Source organism: Stegastes partitus, unplaced genomic scaffold (genome assembly GCF_000690725.1).
Source record: "Stegastes partitus isolate 25-593 unplaced genomic scaffold, Stegastes_partitus-1.0.2 Scaffold553, whole genome shotgun sequence".
NCBI classification, from domain to species: Eukaryota; Metazoa; Chordata; class Actinopteri; family Pomacentridae; genus Stegastes; species Stegastes partitus.
In genome coordinates this window covers 44,049-66,866 of record NW_007578284.1, presented here as the reverse complement: position 1 = coordinate 66,866, position 22,818 = coordinate 44,049, and the positions used below count along the sequence as shown (strand labels likewise).

Below are 22,818 nucleotides of genomic sequence, written 5' to 3'. Positions count from 1 at the left end.
GCCGCGAGTGGAGGCAACAGCGGTTGAGGAGGTGAGTTTAAACGGATAATTCTCATTAACTCATTAAGAGCTGCTTCAACTTCGGCATCATTAAACTTCCTCTTCACCACAGAAGCATGGAGCTGTAGCACAGGTAGCTAGTCGTCAGCTGATGTCTTAGTTTTTCTAACCAACGCCACGATTCTTTTGTCTTTTTTTTCCCCGGGACAGGCTTGCTCAACAAAGTTGGAAGCTTCTTGTCGTAGAAGAACCCAGCAGAGCGGATCTTCTTTCAGCTTCATCAAACCTTCAGCTCCTATCCTAATAATTACCTTCAATATTTACACATGATTTGTGACACTTGATGATTTCAAATGTTGCATCACATTTGGGGTTGAGAAAAACTTGTAGTAAATAAAGTAAACAACAACAACAAAAGCAATAAATCTGATTAAATACGTTGAAACATGAATGAAGATGTCGTGTGTTTTCTTCTGCTGGTTTCTTGAACACCTTCTGCTGTCCTACATTCAGCTCAAACTGAGGCTCTGATCTGAAGAACTGCAAAGAAAACAAACTTATTGACTTTTTCCAGAGACGCTTGTGGTTTTAGTGAATGTTGTTTATGAATCAACAAATAATAAAAACACCCACGTGTGAAATGAGAACGTTCATTTAGATTAATTAAAGATAACGACATGAAACGAACCTGAAGAGGAATTCATGGTAATTAAGTGCGTGCTCGTTAAGCTGCCAGGCTGTGGTTCGTTGTTCGCCCTGCAGCGCTCTCATTAAACACTTCTCTGCACGAACAAATCTCACACCCAGAGAAAACCTCAAGTCCAAGACGTTCTCCACATTTCAGCTCCAGAAACTCCGTCACATGTGAGTTGCAGAAACGTTTCTCTGTAGTTTTACGTCTGTTACGATGTGAAGCGCCGCCTCAAACAAACCAAGACAACAGCAACGTAATGTGAATTTCTCACAAAACAGACAATATGCATTAAATTTCAAAAACAAGTTCACAAAATGCTTTGAACACCTGCACCGAGGAGGCAGGGCAGCTTATCTGGTGCCTCTGGGGCAAAGTCTGGGGCAGAAAACCATCTGAATACTGGTGGCTGCGTCTTTACAGTAAGTGGAAATGTGAGCATTTTTCCTGGAGAATTATCTGAAAATAAAGACCTAAAGGCAGTAAATTATTCAGTTAGAGCTCATTAATTACTTAAATATATTTAAAACACTAAAAGATGTAGAACCAATAAGTCAGAATATACTGAATTAGAGATGAATGACCTCAATGTGTGAAAGTAATTCGTCCTTTTACGTCAACAAGTCAATCAGTTGTCATAAATTAATCTGTATTATAACAGCTCCTAGTTATTCATTTATATATAAACTATCCAGTGAATTATACAGTCACAGAATGAGCTTTTATTACTAAACTACATAGCTTCCATGCTAACTAGTGTGCTGCCGTTTACTGCTTTAGCAGGTTAGCCAACGTTAGCAGCGCTAACTGCGCTAGCAGCTAACGCTAATCGTTAGCTCCTTATTAGTCTTAATTTTAGCTCTGACACGTTGGTACACTGACACAGTAAGCCATAAAACACAGGAAAACGTGAGACAACATTCTTATAATTCTGAATGGTTTCTGGACGTGAACAAAAAGTATATTTCATCCCTGTTCTCGATCACGGCTAGCAGCTAACTAGCAAAACTTCAACTCACCAGAGATTTAGCTGCTCTGAACTCGACAGCTTGATTCAGGTATTTCCAACTTTAAAATCAACAAAGATGTTTCACTGCATTATGATCCATCTGAGCATCTTTTTAAAAAAAGATATTTTAAAGATATTGCACATAAAAACAGCAAATCACTGGTTTGTCTGTGAGGAGCTTTCAGCCCTGAGTTCAGTCTACAGGCTTCCTCACCGAGCGGGTCAAGAGCCTGAGAGGCAAAACCTCCGCCAGGCTGGATTCTACTGACTGTGTCTTCAAAGTGAGGGAGAGCTCAACCTTTCACAGCATCGTCTGATTAATCATGTGTTTGAGCGTCTCTAAAGGAGAATTATCTGTAAATGAAACCAGATTTTATCCTTAAATGCAGAACAAGTTTACAAAATGCTTCACAGACAAACCAGCAGGCAGGACTTTAGAGCTACGACCTCCACAGCGTTGTCTCTTCCTGATAATCTGTTCATCTTTAAAGGAACGCTATCCTAATAGTTTTTAATTTACCCCAAAATGCAGATTGTTAGAGGAGCCTGTTTTTTTGCCCTGAGTTGCGTCTGCAGGCTTCCTTGCAGGTTGTACAAAGCCACAGAAACATGCAAAAAGAATGTAGTTGGACCTTTACAGTCAATTTCACCAGCTGATGAGTTTTCTGTTTAGGAGAATAATCTGTATATGAACATTTTTTGCAGAGCTGGAGAAGTGTTTTCAGCCCTGAGCGCGGTCTGCAGGCATCACGGGCGACACATGTTACCTGTAAGGCAAAATCCGGGGAAAACATTGGTGCAGGTGGATCTTGGTGCTCGGACGGTGAGCGTTTGGCAGTCTGTTGGTGAATAAACAACACCCACACCCATCCCCGGGGTCATTACTCTCCTGCCTGGGCTGAGCTGGGTTGTATCATAAAAATGTACGATTAAAGTTTCACCGTGAGTCACGTTTCTTTTCACACAAAGGGTGGAGACGGACTCATCGCACGCACACACACACACACACACACACAGCGTTCATTCTTTTCATTGTTCCTCCGTAACACGACCGACCTGTTTGGGCAGCATCGGCTCCTGTTACAGCAGCAGCACCTGCAGTCACAACTCAGGGCTCCAGATGCCCAACGCGCCTCACAGTCGTTGCTGAGGTCACGAAAGAACAAAACACAAAGTCTGGTTGCACCGACCAACTCTGAGCAGGCGTTTTGTTGTTAGCTAGGAAGCTACACCTGCATCCCAACATAGTTAATTATGCGTCTTAAATCATTTTGCGTCTCTTTTATGGAGTTTTGTGGATTTTTAGTCGTTTCTCATCTCGTTGTGGTCGATTGCGTTTAATTTCAGCCACTCGTTCTGTAGTTTTGTGTCTGTTTGTCTGCACTGTAAAGGATTATTCTTATTATTCTACTGTCAATATGTAAATAAAGACTTTTAAAAATGATTTTATTGGACATTATGTGCAATTTATCAAAACTCCAAAAGTTAAAAAAAAAAAATCTTTCAAATAACAGCAGATGTCTGTAAAATAACCACATTTTTGCTGATTTAAATACAAACAGCGTTAATTTTACAAACACCAACTGTGAAAATACAGATGTGGATTTTGACGTGGACATTATTTTTTTGTTTTTGCTAACATATAAATTATTGTTTTTTTCTGTGATTCGAATGACAGGAAAGTGTTCAAAACAGTTTTTTAAAAAGAACATTTATTTTCTGGAGTGTAAGAACGTGACAGGCGGAAGGAAAAGTAGTTCCCATCAGCCCAATTAAAGCCACATCCTGCTGGTGTCCGATCTGTTTTCTGCTGTGTATCCTGTCGCTGATTAAAACACACGAGTCTGAATATCGATCTTCTGAGGATCAGTCCCGTATCGGTTGCCATCGATCCGCCCCTCGTTAATCACTGCAGCTGCGGCTCCAGGTGAGGTCAGAGCTCGGCAGGTGGAACAGGTAGAGCCTGTCTGCAGACACACCTGAGCCTCCGCAGACGCCTGACAGAGCTTCAGTATCACCTCCACCTGCCGGGACGCACTCCGCTACGACGCTTAGACATGAACTTAGGAAAGATCATCGGGGAAAAAGTGGGTGAGTAGAGAAGTCTGGGCATCACATTTGTGTTTGTATTTAAAGGCTGGAGCAGCTTCACCTGCCCTCAGGTGGAAACCCTTCGTCTCCTCAGTGGTCTGTTGTTGGTGGAACTGATTGAGAACTACATAGAAATGTGTTTTTGTGGCAGGTTTTACTGAGAAAATCCAACTTTCTGGCTGATGTGAGGTTCAAATGTTCTGATTGGACAGATTCTGAAGAGTCCTACTTCAGTGTCTGGACTCCTTCCTGCTGCTCCTACTTTCCTGTTTGACGCTGAACAGCATGTAAACGCCTCAGAGCTCTGATTAAAAGTCAAACCACTGATACACAAACATTTTAACATCACATCCAGACTGTTGTGACCGCCGTGGAAGTCACCATTAAATGGTTTGATTATTGATCAGCTGCTGATCGGAGCAGGAACGTCACAAACCAAAGCACTGGACCAACTTTGACCTGATGTCGGGCCCCGGTGTCCCTGTCCTGCTCGTTTCTGGTCACGTGATGTATTTTCTTTGATTTAATTACCGGTCATGTGGATCCATACCAGATTCTATCCACATATCTACAATTTTAGCATCAGTTTGCGTGCATATGGCCACCCTAACCTTAACCCAACCGCATTTTCTGCTCCCAAATTGGACCACACAAAATCAGTACATGTTAAATTGCATTCAAATATCTGCTAATTCAGCTTGGATGGACATGCAGGTGAAGGCTGCTGTGTTTCCTTTTGACAGGTGATGTGAAGCCACACCAAACTCCATTCAAATATTTGTGCATTTTACTCTAATTTGCATGCACGTGAACACCGATTTTGTAATCGCAGGTAGGGCAGCTAATTTGAATCCGCACCAGACTCCATTCAAATATCTGCTAATTTAACATCAGTGTGCATGCAGGCGACCAGCAGCACATTAATGTGTTTTCTGATCTCATGTAAGAACAGATAATGTGCATCCAAACCAAACTCCATTCAAATATCAGTCAAATTTATACACACACATTTTTAATTTAAATCAGTGGGTAAAACAATGATCTCTTACAGTCTGATCAACATCTTAAATGCAGCATTTAGAAACCTGGATCAGGTGTTTAAATGCAGCTGTGGGCCTTTTTCTGTCACAGGCCTTCAGCTGGGAGATCCAGGTTTATCCAGACAGGGGTCAGGGCTGGTCCAGGTTTCTGAAATTCACATGAGAGATAGATCCACATATGCCTCAAGTTTGCTCCTGACAGATCAGAGAATTTGAATTCAGTCAGATAATTAGTTTCAGGTAAACTTGAATTTATTCTTAATTGGTTTTAATTGTTGTCCTGTAAAGTCACACATCGGACCTCGGTAGGCTCGTCTCATGTCCGAAAACCTTCAACGGGGGACAAAATCCTCCAGAAGAACAGCAGGAAAATGGAGTTACAGAGCATCACGTTAGATTTAAATTACACTGATGACTGTAGATTTTCACGAATTCATCTGAAATCACAACGCGATGCTGTTTGTCGTGCAGGAGAATTGGTGGCGGACGCAATAACAGACGCTCTGGGCGGCGACAAGGACGAAGATGATAAGAAAGGAGGATTCCTCTCCATGTTTGGTGGTGGTGACAAAGACGACGACAAGGACAAGGACAAGGACAAGGGAGGCCTTTTTTCCTTTGGAGATGACAAGAAGAAGGACGACGACGACGACAAAGGAGGATTCTTCTCAAAAATCTTTGACAGAGATGACGACAAGGACAAGGTGCCGAAGAAGTCGGGGTTCCAAGGTCTCTTCATCGAACACGGGATCGAAGGCGCTGCCGGAGGGAACGATGGGGAATTCGGGGGAGGAAGTGAAGACATTGGAAGATTTAAGGGGCAGAGTGTAGCTGTGAGTGATGGAGGTACGTAGGAAGAGCTTTTCCACTTCATGTTGTCACTGCACCACATCTGCCTGCTTCAGCTGCTGACCTTCAGATTAGAAAATAGATTTAAAAAACAAACAAAAAAACATTTCAATCAGCGTCTTTAAGTGGTTAAAAGTTCCTCCAGAGAGCGACTTTCCCTCCATATTTATCACATAGTTTAATTTATGAATTGCAATTCTACAAATTTCAAGGTAACACCAAAAGTGAACTGGTTTAGCTGCAGCTCAGAGGTGTTTCTCTGGTACGGTCGTGAATTCAGTGTTTATGAAGGACGGGTTTCAACACTTCCATCACGTTATCGTGCAAAGTGTAAATTCATCATATAAACTTAACACAACTCAACACAAAATGAAGGCGATCAGGCTTCTTCTCAGTGCTAACAGCAGGTTAGCTACTGGAGCTAACGCTGCTTTTTTTTTAAAGGATAGTAAAAAAAATTAAAAACCAAATGTCTATATATATAAACTATTTAAATACTAATAAAGGCAACAGGCAACAATGATGCTCAGGCTAGCTTGTTTGTGTGTTTGTTAGCGTCTGATGGTCATTTTAAACAAAAGAGCATAAATTCGTCAAAGATATTTATAAAAAAATTAATTACATCTACAGAGGAGTTCATTTATTTTAATTATGAACTGGTCACTGTTGCATTCAGTGATCAGTATTGAACAGAAAATGTTATTGAACAGGAGTGCTGGTTAGTGCTAACAGCAGGTTAGCTACTGAAGCTAACACTGCTAATTATTTACTGACTCTCTTTAGGAACACTTGACTGCCTGAAATCTTCTGGTTTCTGTTTTGTAGAACTTATATCAACTGTTGTGTTAATTTTGTCACAAAAACAACGACTTAGCCGCTAATAACGGCACCAGACAACAAGCTAATGCTAATTTTCCCGCATGTGTTTGTTAGCTTCTCATGCTACAGTCACTTTTAACAAAAAAGGCAAAGTAATAACCATAAATTCATCATAAAAAGTTGTAAAAATGGACTAGATCCACAGAGGAGTCCATTTATTTTAATTAATAACTCTTAAAACTTTGTTTAAGATGGATATAACACTAAAAAATATGAGCTAACAGCAGGTTAGCTGCTATAGCTAACACTATTAATTATGTAAGACTAGTCAACAAAGTGTTATAGCTGTAGTTACTGATTACTTCTTCAAAAAAAGGTCAATTAAATAATTTCTGTGTCCTCTTTTATAAAATGATTATAGCTATGTTTCCTAACAGTTTTGAGGAGCTTTCATAAAAATGAAGCACAAATTTTAACCAAATTTGGATTAAAAATGGCAAAAAAAAAAAAAGAAGTAAATAAAGATATTTTTTGTGTGTTATGGGACTTTTCTCTAAGCTTTCATAGATGTAGGTTTTGGGGGTGGATGCACAAGACAAGAAAACTTGCTGTGCAGGAGATCAAGTGTTCTGAATTGTCACCGTGTGCCAGAATTTATTGTTTTCTTTACACCAATAAAGACATTTGCACCATAAACTAATGAAAAAAACAAACAAATTAATACATAAAAGTCGCCAGAATGCAGGTAAACAAGTGTTTGATGTTCAAAATGTTCAGCTTAAGTAGACAAGCAGAAGGATTTAAAAAAAACAAAAAAAACAGAACTATTTCCAAGATGTAGTCCAGTACATCCATCCATTATCTATACACCGCTTAACCCTCACTGGGGTCGTGGGGGCTGCAATCAGTTACAGTACATGGTCATCGTATTTGCAGCTTTCCAACACTGATGGTTTTTCCCAAACTTGTAGGTATAAACTCAGTTGGGCTGAATTCCTGCAGTAATCGTTGTCTTGTGTTTGTTTCAGATTTGTTTGACGATCTGATGGACGTGGCAGAAGAAACATCTAAAGGGGATTAAGATGACAGACCTGGAAACCACATCCTCATGAAAACCTGATTCTGCTGAAGGTCCGACTCATCTGAAAGAACTCAGAGGAGATTTCCAAAGACTGAAAAATCTAAAATATTTCTTAAAATTTACTACTACTGTTGTCCCTTAAACAGCGTCTGTATTTAAGTGGGTTGGAACGCCTTAAACAACGTCCAGTAACCGTCTGTTGTGACATTTAATGGAAATATATACGATTGTAAATGTATTAAAGGAAAAGGTCAGTATAAAAAGAAAATATTCTTCTTCTTTCTCAGAGTCGCATCAGCCAGGACACAGTTAGCCTAGCTTAGCACAAAGACTGGAAGCAGAGGGAAACAGCTAGCATGGCTTCTTTCAACACTCACTTACCAAAACTTGTAAAATCCACTGAACACACTTTAACTCGACTGTTTTACACACATAGAAATGTAAAAACCATTGCGAGCTATACGCTAAAGCTGTTTCTTAAATACTAACCATGTCCTGAGAGACTGCTGCACCTAATAATTACTAATATTTCCTAAAAGGTTGAACTATTCCTGACTTTATATCCAAATATCCAACGTTGTGTAAGTTGACATCAGCTAGCATAGCTTAGCCTGCCAGAAACAGCTAGCATAAAGCAAGGTAATAATTAATCTTATGCTTGGTGCGTTTAAACAGCTAGCAGGACACAGCTAGCATAGCATAAATGCCCAAACGGCTAGTATATATTTCATTACATTTATACAATAATGCTAGTTGATGTTAGCTTATACTCTATGCTAATCAGTGATGCTAATTGCTGAACTCTGTATGTAAACTGTTGTGTACATTTCTGTCTCTTCTTCACGTCAAATTAAAACATTTTATTGCAGTTTAAGCACAAATTATTTCCTTTTTAGAGTCGGAGGCTTTGCTTTCAAACTAAATCTGATTTCAGTGTTTTGTATCGAAAACGACTCAGAAATGTCCAAAGTGACAAAACTTGTTGAAAACTAGTTAATGTGTCCGAAATGGCATAAGTTTGTCCAGAATAGCTAAAAAAAAATGGTCCAAAATATTTTGAAATTCATCCAAAAAGTGTCCAAAATAACTTGAAGCTAAACCAAAATTACCTAAATTTGTCCAAAATGACTCATAATTTGTCAGTAATGTAAAGCTTGTCCAAATAAACAACTCCAAACCTTCCCAAAATGACACATATTTGTCTAATATGATTGAAAAATGTCCTAGTTTTACATTTAGATCATTTTTGTAGTGGCCACTTCTTTATGCTTATTTCAAGAAAACCTTTTAGGTCAGTTTTTGCTCATAACTGACATTAGTTTTGCTTTAAAGTCGTGTATTTCTCTTGTTAACAGAATATTTAGAGTTGAGTCTCATACTGACTCTTTAACTCTACAAACTAATGGAACTAATTCATTCTGCAGCTTTAATGTCTCACATTAGAGCAGGTAAACACACTCCAGTCCTTCCAGTCTTGCTCTTGTGTTTTTGGTTTGGTCAATAAAACGGCCCTGAGAGTCTTGAAAAGCAGCGTTTCAGATCCAGTCGGACGTGAACGAGGCTTCATGGAGCTGATGGAGGTGGAGGTCATCCGGGGAACTGAAGGTCCAGCAGCGTGAAGTCCTGACTGATGGCGACGCTGTTCTCGTCGCACAGGAAGTGGCTCCGGATGGTGATGACGAAGGTTTTCCTCGGCAGGGAGAGGAGGGTCTGGAGCCTCTGTGCTGCCACCTGGATGTGCTTCACCTCAGAACCTGGAGCTGAAGACAAACCAACGGTAAACAGCACCGTACCCGACAGTTTGATAGAAAGACGATCCACATTTGATTTATCATATCGGCGTACATTTAAAATATCTGTGAAGGCAAAAAACTAACATCTGCAAAATAATCTGACTCTGTTTAAAGTAAAATCAGTCCAAACACAACATGAGCTGATCTACAAATCAAAGTTTTCCCCTCATGAGTACAGCGAGCTGCCGGTTTGTTTTAACTCCACCATCTGACTCTGTGATTGGCTGAGAGGACAGCAAACATGTTGGCGATGGTTCAGGAAGCTGGAACAACACGATTAACCAGATTTTTACGGCATAAACAATGAACAGTGTCCTTGTTCTTTGGAAAAAAGTAAACGTCACATGAAATTACAGTAAGACTGAGAACAACTAACAGCATCGTGTGTTTCAGAAGAGAACATAAACTTCACAAATAAAGAGAAAATTACATCAAAGAAAACCAAAAACACCAAAAAGGACCCCAAAAAAACCACAGATACAATAAAAAGTGCACAAAAAACACATGACAAAGACAAAACGACAGTAAAGAGATGCAGAACTGCCACAAATAAATGCAAAAAGACAAGAAAAATGACACAAAGAGACACACAAAGACCACAAAGCAACACAAAACCACTGCAAAGAGATGCAAGATGACCAAAAACACACAAAAACAAACAACTGATACAAAAAATGTCTCTTAGTGCCACAAAAAGACAGAAAACAACCTCAAAGAGAAATAAAATGAACACACACAGACACCAAATGACAACTAAAGACACACAAAACGGGTACAATACAACCACAGAGAGACACACAACAACAACCAAAGCATCACGAATGACCACAGAGACACTTAGAATGAAAACAGAGGGAAAGATGATGAAAAATGACCATAAATGGATTCAAAAATACCACAAATAGACTCAAAATGACAACTTAAGACAAACAAATGACCATAAACCAACCACAAAACGAGACAAAGAGATGCAGAACAACCACAGATGGAGGCAAAACGACCACAAGGTGACACAAAACATCTGCAAAGGGAAGCAAAACAACCACAACAGACACAAAATTACTCAAAAAAGACAAAATTTAAAAAAAAAATCATCTCCAGCAGTTCGCTGTCTTTAGGATATTTTCTGAGGTCCTTCGTTCCTCCCAGAGACTGTACATGTGGGAAAATGTTCTAAACCATGAGGAGGAGAATGAATGACCATTAAACCATGAAGCAGCCTGAAACCGTCCCCTCTTAATGGATGATGTTTAAACAAACTGCTCCAGCAGAGGGCGACAGAGACCCTGATCTGAATCTCACCTTCAGCTGCTCACTAACTTCCTCTTCCTGCTCGTGTCTGCTGATGTGTCAGTAAATAACTTACCTGAGCTCCGGTGGAGTTTATCAGGTGGAGCTTCCAGTATCTTCTGCAGAGGAACAGGAGGAACCTGAACACACACCTGGCTGCAGCCCCGCCCACTCACCGTCAGCACACCTGGCCTGAAAGACACACTGCACTTTTAGGATTTCCTGAAACATGAGAGTTAAACCAGACGTCGTGAGTGAAATGTGTCTGCAGACCTGGAGGCTGCCCGTCCAGGAGCCGTGGTGGTGTGGAGCGCTAGAAACACTCCTGACAACAAAGCTGTCGTTAGCCCGCTAAAGTGTGAGAAGCTAAGTTTTAACTCGTCATTAAACCTGCCAACCCAGACGCAGTTTGTCCAGATGCAAGTCTGAGCTACCAAGTTATTATTTTTATTGTAATAAGCAGTATTTTGGGTGGAATAACTCTTTCAAACCTTAGCTCATTAGTTAAAAAGCACCACTTGGGCGGAATAAGTACTTGGAGATGAAGTCGTGCTTTATGTGGACGACTCCTTGGATAAACTTTTTAAGTCTATTTTGAGTGAATTCATCCTTTAAACCGTGAGCGTGCAGCCGGCAGACCCGTTGGACGCCGTGGGTACCTGTAGTAGCGGCGTACGGCGGTGTGGGGCAGACAGGGGTAGCAGGGGCTGTAGATGCCGTTAGCGTCGGTGTCGAGCTCGGCGGAGCAGCGACCGCAGCCGGTGTAGGTGATGTCGCCGCTCAACACCTCCACAACGCCGTCCAGCGGCGTGGAGCTGTCCAGGACCACCTGAGGTGCATTCTGGGAGGGCGGAGCATCCTGGAAGTGGAAGGTGATGAGCTGGACCCGGAGCTCCACCTCACCTGGTGGAGGAGAGAAAACACCTGTTGAGCTCAGACGTCAGGTAGAAACCGCCGTCGGCTGTCGATGCTGCTCTGGGACTCACCGCTGTACTTCTGGGACAGCAGCGTGTCGACGTCCAGCTCCAGAGCGGCGCTACTGCTACCGCCTTTCTGGTGGCGTTGTGTCCGGTGGAAGTCCTGAACCCGGCGGTCGGTCGGGTCCACGGCCCGGACGGAGCTCCAGGGGGTGGAGTGCAGCTCCAGGAGGTCGGAGGCCAAACCCTCCCTCACCAGGAGGACGTGGAAGTCCCACACAGCCGCTGAACAACATGAAGGATTGAAGATACTTGAACTGAGCCTCTATGTGCAGAACTGTGACTCGACTTCTACAGAAGACTGAGCAGATAACTGACCAACTATCAGAACATCAGTCGTTTTGTTCCCTTTGATCCACTTTCATAAAAGAAGGAACACAAATTTTTAATTTTTCAAGATGGCGTTCCAATGTTCAGTCCCATATATTTTCACACAGCATAGTCTTGTTGGTTTGCTAGATTTTGGTGAGAAAATAGATGTAATTTAGCATTTAGAAGCCAAACGTCTGAACACAATAGCTGACATCTTACCAGCTGGCTTTGGGCCACTGGTGCAATCCGACGCGGATCCCAAAACACAAGCTCGTCCTGATCGTCGCTACAGAACGGATCAGAGAAGCTTTTCTACATTCTTTTGAAATCCAGGCAGCGATTAAATGTTTATATGTTGTGTAAGTTCTAATCTGACGCTAACCTGTAAACGCTATTAGAATGAAGCAAGCACGTGTCGGTGTACGACCTTAACTACAGCAAAATCTTAATTCAAAGTCTCATATTTCAAAGAACCTGCTTAATCCAAAGTGTTTTTAGGGTCACAGCTGTGTCAGCGAGCTTGAAATAACTCTCGCCAACTCAATTTAAATGAACTATTACTATGTTTAGAAGGTTAATTGATGCTTTTTGTCCCCAGAATCTAATTTATTTTATTAAACAATGTTAATATCATACAAATTCGGTAATCAAGTTAAAAAAAAAAGTAAAATAAAAATGACGCCACTGTCCACCATCTTGAAAAATGGCCGTCATTATCCAAACAGACGGCCTGTAAGTAACGTCAGCTCTCTGCCTCACTTTAGCGACTTCACTCAGACGTTATATTTCTCGTTGCGTTCGAGTACCTCTGTCTCTGCTGAAGCGAGGCAGCCAGTCCACCGCTGCCCCCCACAGCAGCAGCGCCCCCTGCTGGCCGTCCGGCTGCTCCACGGTCACGACGGCCTTCAGCTGAACCGCCGACCGGCTGCGGGACTCCGCCTCGCTCCGCCACTCTGACAAACACGAGAAACACCGTTTCAGCACCCACCTGTCCAGCAGCCGTCCCACAACAGAGGAGCGTCTCCGTGGAGTCGTGAACTCATTCTGCAGGTCTGTTGGGTTTTTGCTGCTGGATGCAAACAACATACTGGACTCCACAGTCAGCTGTGGATTCCAGCTCTCGCAAAAACACTGGAGACACTCGTCACAGGTCCAGACTCGTACGCTGAGGCAAGACATGACTCGAGCCTCACAGCAGTAAGATGACCAGGACAGGTACAGGTCATTGTAGCTCCGCCCACCGTGACTCACCTGAGCTGAAGTGTGTGTGCGTGACGCGCAGCAGGGCGTGAACCAGCGTGTTGACCTTCAGTGACCTCAGGGTGGCGTAGGGGAGGCGGCTCAGGTCCTGAGGAGGGCGGCGGGGCAACGACACCAGCAGGGGGCGCCGCTCCCGAAGGAAACGACTCAGAGAGCTGAGAGAGCGAGCGTCAATGTGACGGGTAGCTACAGAGAGAGAGAAGGAGGTGAACCACCTGAACACACCTGAGGAGGAGGAGGCTTCTGATTGGTCGAACGCTACCTGGAGGCGAGGCGGAGGCGGTGATCTGACCCAGGTTGAGCAGTTTGCTGCTGAAGGTGGACTGCAGCACCGTCTCTCCTCTCCACCTGTCCTCGTTCACCTGCAGCCCTGAGCAGCGGTGACAGAACACCTGAGACACACCTGGGAGGGGCCACACCTGCACTTGTGTATCATCATGTCCTAGCGAATAGTGGTCAGCGGTTCCTGTAAATCTGTACTTCTGTACCTGTGATGAGCAGAACATCTCCAGGACACACAGTCAGAGTCCAGAACGCCGCGCGCCGCCACAGGACCACTTTCATCTCGACGCCTGATTGGTCCGTCACCACGATGGACGCCAGCGCAACGAAGGTTCCTGCTGACGGCCCGGACTTCACCTTCAAACATCAAACTTATGAGAAACCACGATACTCACCAGCTAATCCCAGTTTTAGATGTTCTACAACACGTTTACTCACCTTGATCTCCTTCAGATGACAGGGGTGGACCACCGCCACCAGAACCGAGTGCCGCACCCCGGCTCTGACACACTGGGCCAGTAGTGTGGTGGGGCTTTGGAGGCCCCTGGTGGTGGTGATGGTGCTGTCAGGTGCTTCGTCCTCGGAGACTCGAGCTCTCTTGCTGCTGGGGGACTTAATGGGGGAATCGTGGGCGGTCGCATCTTCCTGAGAACAGAGGACGCCATCCGTGGTGGCCTCCAGGACGACGCCTCCTTCCTCCACCCTCGGGGTCGGACACGGGTGGCTGAAGAGCTCGGCGGAGGCTCCAGGTGACGGGGTGGCAGGGCTGAAGAGCTCAGGGGTGCTGGAGGAGATGGACGGAGGCGTGGAGCTGTGTTTGGGCGGGGTCTTCTCAGGGCTGGATGCTGATTGGACGTCGTGCCTGCCTCTCAAGATCAATGCCTGACTTAGAGTCCAGGTGGTGAGGTAGTGAGCGTGGGCGGAGAGAGGGGGGACGGCAGGGGACGACTGGTGATCGGAGCCAGACCTAGACTCGGATCCAGGTTCAGGTTGAAGTTCAAGTTCAGGTTTAGGTTCAGGTCCTGGTTTTTCTAGTGCTTTTTCAGCTGTGGGGAAGCACCTGTCCAGATACTCATGAACCGAAGCCGAGCACCGATCCTCAGGACCCGGTTCTACATCTGCGCTCAGAGAACGTGCGTCAGAACACACGTTGAATTTTTCCTCGAGTCCTCGTGTTGTTTTTCTAGTGTTTCCTGGAAGGACGTGACTTTGTGACTCTACATCGTCCCCGTCGGCTCTTTCTGCTCCTCTGAATGAACTCGACTCATTTCCAGGCTCGTCTGAAAAGTCAGAAAAATAATTCCACTTCTGTTAGTTTGACAAATTCACCTTTTGTGACCCAATAAGTAAAAGGACTCCTGAGTTTTACCTGCAACATGTCACAAACAGAGACGTAAAGAAACTACAAAACCCTGAAATGATGACAAAAAACAACCAAAACTACCAAAAGAGACACAAAGGAAGCACAAACACACAACATTAGAAAAAAAACAACCACAAAAAACACAAATCGACACAAAAAGACCAAGAACATCCATAAACACACCCAGAAGTCCACAAAACAACCAAAATAGACACAAAATAATCACAAAGAGACAAAAAACAACCAAAAACTCCCAAAATACAGAAAAAAAATAACCACAAAGTCTCAAAAGAACCAGGAACAGACACAAAACAATTATAAAACCACATAAAATAACCACAAAAGAACAAAACAGCCACAAAGACACCCAAGCTGGCCAGAAAAATACACCGCCCTACTCGTCGGGGTCCCTGAACGCCTCACCTGCTGCAGGTCTGAGCCATCCGTCCCTCCAGGTGAGCTCCAGGTGTCTCCAGCCAGCAGGGGGACGATCCTCGTCCTCCATCCCGCCATCAGGCACCGAGGCTGGGCAGGAGGAGGGAGGAGGAGCCCCCAGGAAGACGTGGATCTTCTGCCGGTCAGACATTTTGCCAGCTGAGGAGACAGAAACGAAAAAAAAATAGATAAAAGTTTATAGTTAACAGGCCAGTTTTCAGTATTGTTCTGGTTCTTTGAAGCTAATATGGGAATTCGAACTCTCCGCCAGACAGAAAGCGAGCGTATTTTAGGAGGATATGTCAAACTATTTCTTCAAAACAAATCCACAAAGCACTCGTAAAAAAAACAACAAAACCTCCATAAAAACTTCCAAAACAATCCCAAAGAGACACAAAACAACCACAAAACACACCAGAAACCGCCATAAAACACACACACTGACCAACACAACTACAAAAACACACCGAAAAATTCCAACTCACACAAAACAACCACATAAAAACTTAAAACATGCACAAAAATCTAAACTTTTTAAAAAGACGGGCATAAAGACAAAACAAAACAACCAAACAGAAGCATAAAAGTCCCACATCGCTGCTCGAGAACCTCTCAAAAGTTCTTTATGTGGACTTCAAATTAGAAAACAACAACAACAAGTGGAGGAACAAATGAATGATGTATTTGTGCTGCAGACATCAGAGAGTCCAGAGTTACATAAGAACGGATGGACGTGTTGTAGCTGCAGCAGGATAAATGTCTCTCTGGGGTGTTTTTAAGTCAGACATGTTTGATGTTACACAACTATGACTAAGCACAAGTTGTGGATGCATCGTGCAGAAGGATGCAGCCGCCTGCAGCCCCACAGCTGGGAACAATAACCAGGCAGTAAACGCTCCATCAGCGGCTCCACCAATCAGAGAGGAGACGCCGGGGGGAGGAGGCGGCTCGCAGACTCTGGACCGAACCAACCACGAATATACACCAAACATCCACGCAAAGACGCAACAACAACCCAAAAGACACCGAAGAAAAATCACAAAAAGAAAAGGACACAAAACCACCACAAACAGACACAAAGCCATCACAGAAAACACAAATGGAGCCAATAACAAACACAAAAAGACCAAAAACCACCAGAAAGACACACAAAATGTCCATGAAAACACACAAAACAACCACAAAAACGCACAAACTAACCATGAAAAGACACAAAACATCCACAAAAAGACAAAAAAACACCACAAGTAGGCACAAAACAACCACCAAGAAACATATAAAGCAGCAAAAAAGATATAAAGACAACAAAGAGACACAAAGCAACCACTGAAAGGCAAAATACAACCATATAATACATTAAATGACCATAAATTAACACAACACAACCACAAGGAGTCACAAACTGACAACAAAGACATGCAAAACAACCACAAAACTGCCAAAAATGAGACACAAAATGATAACAAAATTATGCAAAACAACCAAAAATAGACACAAAACCACCACAAAAAACACATTAAAGCACACAAAGCGACAAGGAAACAGCTTTAAACATTAATTAACAGATAATATCGAGTAAAATCTTTAAAATGTCAAAACTGTAAACAACAAAAATCTGTGGTTTTATTCAGTAATTTGTTCTTTGATTATAAATTATGTGGTTTTAATGTGTTTCATGTGAGCATTTGTCTCATTTCTGTACATCAGCTGATGCATAAACTCTGGTTGTGTGGTTTTGTGGTTGTCTGGTTGTGTGGTTGTCTGGTTGTGTGGTTTTCTGGTTGTCTGGTTTTCTGGTTGTTGCAGGTGCAGCAGGAGGCTCCTTCAGTCGCCGGCCTCCTCGTTTATTCGTCTCAGCTTCAGTTTCACCGACTGACTTTCTGCAGCTGCTGCCGTCGGTCAGGACGAAGCGAGACGTGATGAAAACTGCTCCATCAGCTGGACGCTACCGAGAAATCTTCTCAATGAAAAGCCCGGCTCGTGTTTTATGGTGGAACTACAGGAATCCAGCTGGTTTATGACTCCTGACATTTCATTTGTCTTCACAGGTTTCTCACTGCTTCACAGATTATACCACTGCTTTATATTTATGTCTTTAAATCTAATATATAAAGCAGGTTGAGTCACTGAGAGACGGACGGACAGCACGTACAAACCGACTTATGTAACGAGCTCTAAGTTTAGAGGAGAACTTAAAACCTGCTCGTTATTCTGCAGGCTGCTTGTTAACCCCACTTTATTTTTAGAGTAAATAAATTCCTGTTATTTACCCTGAAACAGTCGACAACAGGTTCAGGCTACAATATTAACTTGCAGTGTTTGTATTTGTGTCATTTTAATTTGTTTTAGTTGCTTTAAGTGGATATTATTAGATCTTTTTTTAAAGTTTAAGTTTTTTGGTTTTCTTCTTTTTAAAAAAAAATTGTCAACATGTTCTGGATAATAATCTGCACAAAATAAAATAAATAAAACACATGAATGTTCACTGGCCAATTTATTATAAAGAATGCAGTGTATTTTTTTTGAGAAATCTTCCGGTTTAATTTTTTTTAATTTTTGTTTTTATTTTTGTGAATCACCTTGTGTCTGTTGCATTTAATACATACAAGGTTTTTTTTTTATTTCTATGAGGCTTTCCTGTAAGATAAAGGTAAAATAAATGTGGGTATGACTGAATCAAACAACCTCAAATAAAAAAAAAAACTGCTCTGATATTTCCAGGATAATATCAGAATAAAATAAAAACTTGACACTGACTCTGCTTCTAAAGCTCCGGAAGTCGTTCTGAATTATTCACTTAATCAAAAATTAAATTTATTTAAATCAAAACTGTCACATCGGCAATGTTTAGAAATTCTAATATTAATTTGAATAACACGGTTTCAGGTTATAAACTGTAAGTCTGTGTGGGTTAAAAACGTTATCTTTACTACTTTTAATTTATTAAAAAATTATTTGAAGTTCTTTTTGTTTTTATTTTGAACCCGGAAGTCCTGTTTGTCCTGATTCTAGCTAACTTAGCGCTAGCTTAAACAACCACAAAATTACAGAAAAAAACAGTCAAATAATGTAAATACGTTGCTGTCAGTGTTTCAGGTTTGTGTTTAATCATCTTTTATTCCACTCGGTGGATCTCTACGAGCTTCACGTGCAGCTTAAGCGCGCGTCAACAACTTTCCTCGGAGTTTCGGATGCTAACGTTAGCTTTAGCCGCAGAACCCGTCTCGTGCGGAGAGAGTTTGAACACAGCCGCACGTGCCGCGCTGTCACGCTCCGCGGCCCGGTGTCGGTTGACAGGAAGAGGCGGCGGCGGGAAGGAGGAGCCGCCGCTGCGGTGCCGCTCTGTGTTGTCGCCGCTCCATTTCCTCGTCTCGCCCCGAACTCTCCAGCTCCGTCCGGCTCTCTGCTCTCCCGGCGCGGTCAACTTCCACAAACTCCAGCATGTACCGATACTTCGGAGAGCTACTCACCCGGGGAGCCGGCAGCGTCCTGGCCTCGGGCTGCTCCGCCGCCTCCGCCGCCGCCGCTGACTCCGCTCTGCCGGCGTCCGCGTCCCTGCTGCGGTACCGCGGCTACAGCCAGGCCGTGGACCGGGACGACGACCCGAACTTCTTCACCATGGTGGAGGGCTTCTTCGACAAGGGCGCCGCTATCGTGGAGGACAAGCTGGTGGAGGACCTGAAGACCCGGGAGAGCCCCGAGCAGAAGAGGAAGCGGGTCCTCGGGATCCTGCGGATCATCAAGCCCTGCAACCACGTCCTGAGCGTCAGCTTCCCCATCAAGCGGGACAGCGGCGAGTGGGAGGTGATCGAGGGCTACCGGGCTCAGCACAGCCAGCACCGGACGCCCTGCAAGGGAGGTGAGACCCGAACCGGCTCCGAGCCCACTGTAGAGGGAAGAAAAAGAAAGTTAGAGCTTCAGTTTGTTTAGTTTGTTGTTGCTTCTGTTTCCATTTATTTTGTAGTTTATTCTCTTGTTTTCACTGTGAAGCACTTTGGTAAAGGCCGATAAATAAACTGATCGATTGATTGATTGATTGATTGATTGATTGATATGCATTATAATAACTGACTAAAGATCAGATTTATCAACACGTGACTTATTTGAATCCATTTATAAAGAATGACTGGAATCAGTTTATACAGGAGTGCATCTGCAAAGAAAATAAAAATAAATAAATAAAAAAAAGCTAAAAGTTGACTTTATTATATAATATTTTCACATTAAAATGCCCCCAAAGCGACTAGTGTTGTATATTTAGTTGACAGTGTTGTTGTAATAACCGGCTTTGTGATCATTTAGATCAGATTTCCCACCAGATGACTTCTCTGGATCTATTTGGAGAGAGTTAGAATGATTGGGATCAGTTTGTAGAGGAGTGCATCTGCAGAGAAAATCAGAATATTAGATGAGATAAACTTTATTCGTCACTTACACAGTTACACACAGAACAATGGGCAGTGAAATGTGTTCAGTACCTGCATCCAGGTGCAGTAAAACAATAAAATAAGGTACCTAAAGTGTTCAAGAAATATAGATAAACCAAATCAGATCAAATCTAATCAATTAAAGCAAACTCACAAAAACTGAAACTGACTGAAATACATTTCTACAATCAAATGCCAAAAACTTACATATTTAACTGACTTATCTTATTGAGGACATCCCAGATGTTTTCACCAGACTGATCTTGTGATTGGTAAATCATACAAGATTTCTCACCAGATGACCTAAATTTGGAGAGAATTACTTATTCTAGAATGAATGGGATCAACTTATGCAGGAGTGCATCTGCATAGAGACTAAAATGATTAGAAAACAGCTCTACTATAACTTTAATATATAATATTTTCACATTAAAGCGACCAATGCTGCATGTTGAGGTGATTAATGCACTTGATTTTCTGTCACTTTTCCTCAGAGCCAAGTCAGAACCTAAAAATATTGACTTTTCATCGATTAAAATAAACAGAAAATCAGCAAATCTTTTTTATTTTTGAAGTTGAATGCGTGGAGGATTCCCTTAAACCAATGAGCTGATTGATGTTTTTGTTGATTTATGATGAGCTTGGATGAAGAAACGCCCTATAAAGTTGGTTTATGTTTTATATTTGTGCACTAATTAACAGCTTCTCGTTGGTGTTGACGTGTGTGTGTGTTGATGCTGCAAAAGATGAAAGAGCTGATCCCGGGTCAGAACCAGGTTTAATCTGATGCACCGCTGACAAAACAGATAATTATTCTGTCAGCATCCTGAAATGTGAAGAATGCGTCTGATGTCGCTGCTGAAACTCGGCTGATTTCTGCATTCTGTGTGCACTTTTTAAATATTCCCGTGGTATGAAGGAGTGGTTACGTAACGACGTGAATGGTTGGGTGCACGTTGGAGGGGAGCGTCGCTGGTGGTTCCTCCCCTGACAGGAATGCTGCCGGCCCGGTCGGCGTCCTGATGTGTGCTGAAGGTGGTGAACGTGTGTCCAGCTCTTCCTGCTTTCTGTCTGAATTCAGTGACATTTCTCTGCGATGTTTACTCAGAACTAAAAGCAGAGTGTTCACCAGGCTTGCTGAATGTCAAAGAGCTGCAGAGGAGATGGCTGGATGTCCTCGTGACGACGGCGGAGCCTCTTCTGAAGATGAAATGGGTGTGACGGCTGGCTCATGTTAACCCTTTGAGCATTTTTAGCCGCCGTTGGCTCGTTTTTCACGGCAGTAAAACGTCCTGCACCTCTGTGGAAACAGCACGGCCATGACTAGAAGGAGGGAGAACTTATGAATGTCTTTTCTGCAGCATGATGCACTTTTAATGCCCTGAATCAGAAAAAAGAGTCAAGCTGAAATACTTTGTTTATTTATGTTATTAAAACTGCAATCAACATGTGCAGCATTTTTACAAGAACCCAGACGTGTCCCTGATACTAAAGTCCCTACATGCTGGACATAGTTCACTACTTCAACTGTTTTTCTCACGACTCTGCACATCAGCTCCAGACAGATGTTTCCTCACACATGGCTGCATGGATTCTCCAACGACTTGTTGACAACGTGCTCCTCTGTGCACAGCTTTTGAGCCCCGCTGCATTTGTTTTATTGATCCGGTGCGTTTTATTTTCCTCGCAGTCTCTCTTGCAGTTCACCTGACTGCTGGTCAAAGGCATTTAGGGCCTCGTAGTTGATCTGAGGAGTAAACAATATTTACCTGTTTTTATTACAGGATTTAGTACAAACGCCTCATTTTTTAGGATTTTTTGTAGACAAGACAAAGAACAAGTTGTTTTTTTTCTTTAAATGTCACAGTTTTAAGCTTAGATTTGGTTTTCTAACACGTCACTACTGGGTAGTTTAAAACAAATCTGACAGTTCTTTCTGTTTTTACAGTTTATGGCTGATAAATGGTGTCACTTTGGCTTTTTTTTTTAAAGATCGTTCAGGATTCATGAGGTTAAAACCCATAATCTCAGTTATATTCACACTACTGCAGCGTTTCAGGAGCCAAAATGGAAGCTTTTGGAAACCAGGCCCTCTGTCCTGATTGGATCTTATCAGCTGTTCCCTCCTTCGTCCTGCTTCAGTCACGTGATTCTTATCCGGACGTTGATTTCTTTCAGTTCCACTTTGTTGTCCAGGCAGAGGAATCTTCTTTTTTTACCACTGATGTTCTTCCTCTGTAGTATTTTCTTCTACTGCCAACCCTCTGCTTCACGCTCACACCAGCACACGCATGTCCAGTGTTCAGACGTGTTGGTGCGATTATTTCTGAAACAGAGCTGAAATGATGGTGTAAATAGAGAGTAGGAGAGCTTAACATCTCTGCTGTGAAGCTGACCAGATTGTGGAAACTGTGCCGCTCTGAGAACGTTTCCTCCGTCTGTCCGAATAACTAAAGGAAGTGAAGCCTCATCATTCAGCGTTTTCTGTTAATGAACTCTTTACTTTGCTTGTCGTCCCGTCGGTCTGAACTCCAGCCGGTTCGTAGTCGTTTCCTCGACAGCGGCGACGGAGCGTCTCCAGGAAATCTCCAAGTCGCTGCTCCAGGCTAGAAATCACAGTGAGCCGAGTTAATCCCATCAGACTCTGCGGGAAAACCCTGATTTTAGGTGGAAGTCTGGCTCCAGTTCAGACCTCCTGCTCCTGGTGCTGATCTGAGGGCAGCAGTTGTAGATCAGACGCACTTTAACACGGCTGCAGCCCACCAGCTGGTGTTTGGATGACAGATTTTTCTTCTTAGCATTAAAAATATTAAGTTATTACACAATTTAATTTGTGAGTGTTTCCTCTTTTCTGTGAGCTTATAATATAGTAAACTCACTATTTTGGGGTTTTTGATTATTGGTTGTTCAAAAAAAAGTCATGTAACTCTCACTTGCAGTTTTATAGATCAAACAATTGATCAGTTAAGTGAGAAAACATCCCTGAAACCTAACGTTGCTTTAATGTGACTTTTTTTCTGCTTAAACTGAGCACATGAAACAGCTGATATGAACCCTGCAGGCTTAAAGCTGGACAGTGTTTCAAGAGACGAGGCGGCT

General features: G+C 42.8%; 3 protein-coding genes across 3 annotated transcripts in view; 2 read left to right on the top strand and 1 right to left on the bottom strand.

Moving 5' to 3' along the window:
* Positions 1 to 3,652: 3,652 nt before the first annotated feature.
* LOC103362062 (calpain clp-1-like) lies at positions 3,653 to 7,848 on the top strand. Its single transcript, XM_008288322.1, has 3 exons — positions 3,653 to 3,791; positions 5,303 to 5,677; positions 7,528 to 7,848. The coding sequence occupies exons 1-3, from the start codon at positions 3,758 to 3,760 to the stop codon at positions 7,578 to 7,580; spliced, it is 462 nt and encodes a 153-aa protein (XP_008286544.1). The 5' UTR covers positions 3,653 to 3,757; the 3' UTR covers positions 7,581 to 7,848.
* Positions 7,849 to 8,477: 629 nt separating this feature from the next.
* shld2 (shieldin complex subunit 2) lies at positions 8,478 to 18,769 on the bottom strand. The gene is made up of 11 exons (XM_008288323.1): positions 18,763 to 18,769; positions 15,281 to 15,451; positions 13,933 to 14,774; positions 13,701 to 13,851; positions 13,475 to 13,582; positions 13,204 to 13,398; positions 12,759 to 12,905; positions 11,650 to 11,865; positions 11,323 to 11,566; positions 10,740 to 10,855; positions 8,478 to 9,340 (listed from the first exon to the last, which is right to left on the bottom strand). Exons 2-11 carry the CDS (start codon positions 15,441 to 15,443, stop codon positions 9,168 to 9,170), a joined length of 2,355 nt encoding a protein of 784 aa, XP_008286545.1. The 5' UTR covers positions 15,444 to 15,451; positions 18,763 to 18,769; the 3' UTR covers positions 8,478 to 9,167.
* The window catches only part of LOC103362064 (glutamate dehydrogenase, mitochondrial), a 15,365-nt gene continuing 11,172 nt past the window's right edge, over positions 18,626 to 22,818 (top strand). The window contains exon 1 of the mRNA XM_008288324.1: positions 18,626 to 19,151. Coding sequence (XP_008286546.1) covers positions 18,734 to 19,151 — 418 coding nt within the window. The 5' untranslated portion in view covers positions 18,626 to 18,733. The remainder of the gene's footprint in view (positions 19,152 to 22,818) is intronic.

Excerpts from the sequence above, each read along its gene's own strand:
- LOC103362062 (XM_008288322.1), top strand. The coding sequence starts at position 3,758 with ATGAACTTAGGAAAGATCATCGGGGAAAAAGTGG. Across the intron at positions 3,792-5,302 it reads GATCATCGGGGAAAAAGTGG|GAGAATTGGTGGCGGACGCA; the intron begins GTGAGTAGAGAA and ends TTTGTCGTGCAG. Across the intron at positions 5,678-7,527 it reads TGTAGCTGTGAGTGATGGAG|ATTTGTTTGACGATCTGATG; the intron begins GTACGTAGGAAG and ends TGTTTGTTTCAG.
- shld2 (XM_008288323.1), bottom strand. The coding sequence starts at position 15,443 with ATGTCTGACCGGCAGAAGATCCACGTCTTCCTGGGGGCTCCTCCTCCC. Across the intron at positions 13,852-13,932 it reads GTCATCTGAAGGAGATCAAG|GTGAAGTCCGGGCCGTCAGC; the intron begins GTGAGTAAACGT and ends TGATGTTTGAAG. Across the intron at positions 11,567-11,649 it reads GCTGTCCCAGAAGTACAGCG|GTGAGGTGGAGCTCCGGGTC; the intron begins GTGAGTCCCAGA and ends CTCCTCCACCAG.